At 43.4% G+C, this 6137-nt stretch overlaps 1 protein-coding gene across 1 annotated transcript; it reads right to left on the bottom strand.

Moving 5' to 3' along the window:
- Nucleotides 1–705: 705 nt before the first annotated feature.
- On the bottom strand, nucleotides 706–5822 carry LOC124672492 (60S ribosomal protein L6-like). The gene is made up of 4 exons (XM_047208710.1): nucleotides 5751–5822; nucleotides 5237–5355; nucleotides 1955–2227; nucleotides 706–1874 (listed from the first exon to the last, which is right to left on the bottom strand). The coding sequence occupies exons 1-4, from the start codon at nucleotides 5820–5822 to the stop codon at nucleotides 1703–1705; spliced, it is 636 nt and encodes a 211-aa protein (XP_047064666.1). The 3' UTR covers nucleotides 706–1702.
- Nucleotides 5823–6137: the final 315 nt, after the last annotated feature.

Raw genomic sequence — 6137 nt, 5'->3', positions numbered from 1 at the left:
GAATTATCTTTAGACAAAACATTGTTGTTTTGTCCCTATTAGCAACAAAACATCTACAACCTTAGAAATTATTCTCACTCTTCCAGATTACTAGAGGCATGAACCCACTATCGACCATAAATACTCCCTCTTGGAGTCACAAGCACATACTTGGCCAGAGCATCTACTAGCAACGGAGAGCATGCAAGATCACAAATAACATATGCCAAGTATATAATCGATCTCAACCATAGTATTCAATATTAATCGGATCTCAGCAAACACAATATGTAGCATTACATAAAGATGATCTTGATCATGATAGGAGCTCACAAGATCTAAAAATGAAGCATAAATTGGAGAAGATAACCATCTAGCTCCTGCTATGGACCCGTAGTCCAGAGATGAACTACTCACGCATCACTTCGGAGGCGGACATGGCGATATAGAGGCCTCCGGTGATGATTTCTCTCTCCGACAGGGTGCCGGGGAGAGCTTCAGAACCCTCCCGAGCTAGGGTCGACGATGGCGGCCGCGATGGAACTTTTTGTGGATGGAGGCTCGGGTGTTTAGGTTTTTCCCGAACAGGTGAATAAATAGGCAGAAGGGCGAGGTCGGTGGGTGCCCGAGGGGCCCACACCACCCCTAGGCGCGACCAGGGCCTGGGCCGCGCCAAGGGCTGGTGTGGCCGCCTCGTGGCGCCCCTTCATCTCTCCTCTGGACTCCGTCTTCGCTACAGTAAAATAGGAACTTCGACTTTTGTTTCATACAATTCCGAGTATATTTCCTATATAACTTTTCTGAAATACAAAACAACAGAAACCAGGGAACTGGTACTGTGATATCTTGTCAATAGGTTAGTTCCGTAAAATGTATAAAAGTGCAACGAAGTGTAAACAAAACATATAGAAATTGGTGTAAAACAAACATGTAGCATAAAAATTTATAGATACGTTTGCAACGTATCATCGGCAAGTGAAAATAAAATTAAAGACCAAATCCTTATGAAATTGCACCCAATTCATTTTAATTCAGTGTCAGTAATAGACCATCATATGAACTTGCACCCATTTCATTATAAACTTGCACCCAATTACTTATGAACTCCTAAGTTGAGCACCCACCTCGTGTAACTAGCAAGCATAATAAGAAACATAGCTGCTCTCACTGAAACATTTAGTAGCAAAATCACTGTTGGCAAACATCATAAACCATGAGGCAAACATATGAAATTCATGTCATTTGAATCTCTTGCTAGGAATAATAAAACAATTTCTACTGAATTAAAACTCAAAAAGAAGAGGAGCCCTGAATTTACTTCAGAACTTGTCCACTACAAAATGCCAATGGCAGCTTCTTTACAACACAATAATATGTAAGATTGTCTGATGTCCAGGAATAACTTGTATACCAACGGATGCTCATACAAGTAACACAATCCAAAAAGAAATAATGCAAGAACTAGATTCGGTATTTCGTGGGCATTTCAGTGCAGTTCCTAAGCCACCTTTCAAAGCACAATTCCAAACACAACAGGTACAACGCCGGTGTACGAGACGAAGTAATCAAACAAAACCAAATGCTAGTAACAGGGTCGATCTGATTTATCTGACTACAAGCTAGATGTGGGTAACAAAACAAGCGAGATCTTCTACCATGAAATAATTACTTTGGATAGCTAACCGTGAGCTTAGTTCAGTAATCAGCAACGCATACAGCTACCCTACTGAGCTAGAATACAAGGTATCAAGGAAAGCAACTGCAGTGCCGAAGGCAGCAGCGATTTACCAGTGATGAGGAGCAGGCCAGACTTGAGCGGCTTGAGGAACACCACGCGCTTCCCCATGTACCTCCTAGCGAGCAGGATCAGCACCGTCCCGGGCGTGATGGTAGACCTGCGAGCGAGCGACAAACCAAATCGATATCAGCCTAAAGCTTCCGCACGGGATCGAGAGAGACAGGCGGCATGACACACCTGAGCTTGGTGGGCTTCGGCTTGCGGGTGCTGACGGTGCGCAGCTTGACATCATCGGCGGGGTAGAACTTGGGCTCAGCGGCGGCGGCAGGCTTCGCGGCCTTGGGGAAGGCTCCGCCATTCTTGGCCTTGATGGCAAAGAGGCCGCGGCAGTGGTAGGAGCTCCTCCTGGTCACCGTTGTCGTCGTCCGCGCAGGGAGGGGAGGAGGGCGGCTGCGGAAGGGAGGAGGGAGGGGGCCGGATGGGGGTGCGGAAGGGGAGGAGGGCGAATGCCTACGGGCAGATATACAGACCGAGCAATAATTGGGTCTATTTATGTGGTGCACCGAGCTAGATTATGTGGCGCACGTGGTCCTGTGCGTCACAGAAATAGTGAAATCAATTATTGGGGCTGGCCGAGAGTGGGGCCCACCATATTTTTGTGGCGCATGTGTGCCTCACAAAAACATGTTATTTCAGTGGCGCACCTAATTTATGTGGCGCACGCAAAAGTGGTGCGCCACTAAATAGCCTCACACCTATAGCTAGTTTCCTACTAGGGCAAGTTCAAGTGTTTAAAAATAATTTACCAGTCAATACAACGCGTATATGGTTTCCGTGTTGAGAGAGGAGTTGAAATGGTATCAACGATCTAACGTACAGTTTATCTTGGAAGTGATTCGAATACAAGATACTTCCACTCAGTCGCTAATGGTAGATATAGGAAGAAACATATTCATTCCCTTGTTCAAGATGAGGGTATGATTGTTAGCCATGAACAACACATATCTTACATTACTAGTTATTATAAAAATATCTTTGGGAAACCTGAGGAAGGGAATTTTTCTATTAATGAATCCATGATTCATGATATTCCCCAAGTTTCCGCGGAGTAAAATGCCTTCCTTACAACACCTTATACCGAGGATGAGGTAAGAAAGACAGTTTTCCAAATGAAACATACCAAAGCCCCGGACTCGGATGGTTTTCGAGCAGAGTTTTATCAAAACTTCTGGGACATAATCCAATCGGACCTTATGGCATTGTTCAGTGCGTTGCATGAAGGTCAACTACAACTTTTTCGCCTTAATTTCGGTGAGATAATCTTACTGTCAAAAGTTAATGAAGCAGAAAGGATCAAACAATATCATCCTATATGTCTTCTTAATGTGAGCTTTAAGATATTTACAAAAACTGTAACTATTAGGCTTAACTCTGTTGCTGATCATGTAGTGCGACCGTCTCAGAAGGTGTTCATCCAAGGCAGGAATTTCGTTGATGTGGTAGTAACCTTACATGATACAATGCATGAGCTCCATAGGAAAAAGTTTAATGGTGTTATTTTAAAAATTGACTTTGAAAAAGCTTATGATAAATTCAAATGGTCTTTCCTTCAACAAATACTCAGAATGAAAGGTTTTTCTGATGAGTGGTGTGCTCTGATTCATAAATTTGTTTTCGGTGAAAGTGTCGCCACTAAAGTCAATGATGACGTGGGAAGATACTTCCAAACGGAAAAAGGTTTAAGTAAGGAGATCCATTATCACCGGTATTATTTAATATCGTGGTGGATATGCTTTCCATAATCATCGAGCGTGCAAAGGTTGGCGGTCAAGTTGAGGGTAGTGCCGCATCTGGTAGATGGTGGTTTATCAGTCCTTCAATATGCCGATGACACGGTTCTTTTTATGGAACACGACCTTGAGAAAGTAAGAAATCTTAAGTTGATCTTATCGGCATTTGAAAAACTTTCAGGTCTTAACACTGCAAACAACACAAGTTCATAACAATTTTAGTTCGTCGGTGAATGTCAAAAATCCTTCACGGACACGTGATGTCGACGGTTTGGAATACCGTGGCGAACCACACATCACAGATGGACCAGCTGACGGTTAGAAAAATGCGTCATGGATCCATGACGGCTAGGTCCAAGCCCAAATCTCAGCTGGCCCGGTGCATTGTGACGGGAATAATCGTACGCGGCAGGAGGTCAGACATGTCAGAGAACGTGTGGCCCTATAGGCTTTGCCGTGTCACGTCACGTGATCATTTGTCATCTAGTGTGACATCATCCCACAACGTTGCTTCCAACAAAGTTCTTGTACAATACACGTGGTGCATCCTGATTAGCACAACTTGCTCCATAGTTTGGACACGTGCCGAACTTGTAGATAAACAAAAATCTTCAGCCAACCAATTGTGACTGGACACGTCGCACAACATGTGGACCCAACCGCCCACGTGGCGCTCGCACAGCTCGTGAGAATGACATTTCTGGGCCAACTACTAGCTGACACCTGTCGATGTACGGATAGCCCATTATGACATACGGACTGCAACCCAAAAAAATGTAGCCCACAACGTACAGAGCCAACTATGATCAGGCGTAGACGGTCCAACTATGACTAGGCCACTTTATGGAGTGGCCCATAAAAAACCCTTCCAGACCATTGACTATTGACTGGTAAATATTGGGCTGATTATACGCAAGCCCAACAGTGACAATTCGGAAAATAGAGGAGGCCTACTGAGCCCATCTGACAAATAATGGTAAACCCAAACAACAAAGCGACGTGTTACTGGGCCGGTTATACGCGCAGCCCAAAAATGAAAGCCACAAAGTTGAGGGCCGTTGGCCCACTATAGTTTGGATCAACGCCGAACCAGTGAAGGGTGACACACCGTCGACAACAATAACGTAAATATTACATTATTAATAAAATGGTTACATGCATAAAAAAATACATCATCTAGACAGCTCAATTTCGCAGTCTCAAAAGGGCACAAATGAACCATCGCACGAGTTGCGAAGGCAATTACAAGTGGAATGTTCACCATCAGAAGTAGGAGCGCATAAAAGAAACGGTCCGCATGGCACCATTCCCATGTTAGAGATTGGCTGTTTGAAAGGCTACCTTTGCTGATCAAACGATCCGGTCAAAGCTCGCAACTTTACTCCAACTCACAATGTTTCTCTGCACTTTCCTCATCTGGCTGGTCAGTTCCTCCATTTCATGCCGTTGGGTGTTGAGAACGTCTCGCAGGTTTGTGCTCCCCATCTTCTCTGTGTCAAGTTGTGCAGATAGAGTGCTCATACATGATGTATAGGGCTTATGCTAGACCTCCACATTCTAAAGAAACATATGTTTGTTAGTTTTCTTAGCAAGGACCTTGGATATAACCTGGGCCTCAGTCTTCCTTTCTCCATATTCATTAGGTATAGAGAGCTCTGTATGCATCGTTGCCTTGTTTTGCAATGAATATGCATTGCTATCAGATGCAGCAAAAAATAAGCAAACATACTTTGCATGCTGACTTACAAGTGCATCTTCTACTGTAGGGGATAACCCCTTCATCTTGCTGCAGTGTGTCTCCCTGAACAGATCCAGAGGAGTCAGTTCTTTATCATTGTATTTAGGTCCCTAGAAAGAAACACATACATTCAACCAACGTATATGTTTGATGGGTCTCTATGAAGATAGAGTTCACATGATTGACATATGTTTGCTGCAAAAAGGATCAGCTACTACCGAAATAGGAATTTAGCATTCAAACAGCTACTACCAAAACAGTAATTTAGCTTAATGTGCATGCAACTTTCGATCACGGAATTAATTCATTCCCCAATATGGAAGAGTCAGCAATATGTTTTGATACAAGGAATTGGATACACTAAGGTGATATTATGAGATACAAACAAATGTTACAAAAACAGACACAGGCAGAACATGGATCGAGCAAAGAATAAACTGAATAACTCCAGACAACAAACACCCATTGCACTATTCTATTGAGCTAGGGACATGTCTTGACTTACCAGATTTTCCAAGTGTGATGAGTAGCTGCATGGCCCAGTTGTTTGCTGGAACTGAACCATTAAACGGTTCATGGTGTTAATAGTGGAATTAGAAATATGTGAATACACATATACAACACAACAAATCTGATTTCAGGGAAAACTAACCATGGTCTTCGGCTCCGAACAATATGTCACAAGTCTGGTCCACTCAGCGTTAGTCATCGATGTGATGGTGCTTTCTTTTGAAACATCATTGAGAGCATGGATATCAAAGTACGTTTTTTTCAGGAGGTGTCATTGTTGGCGAACTCCTTTCTGCACATGCTTTTTACAGGAAGCTTTTACTGGTGAAACTTCTGTGTCCATATCAAAGTTTTCCCAGTGACATGAAAGAACATAAATAAG

This window comes from Lolium rigidum, chromosome 7, assembly GCF_022539505.1.
Source record: "Lolium rigidum isolate FL_2022 chromosome 7, APGP_CSIRO_Lrig_0.1, whole genome shotgun sequence".
NCBI lineage: Eukaryota > Viridiplantae > Streptophyta > Magnoliopsida > Poales > Poaceae > Lolium > Lolium rigidum.
This window is presented reverse-complemented; position numbering and strand designations above follow the sequence as displayed.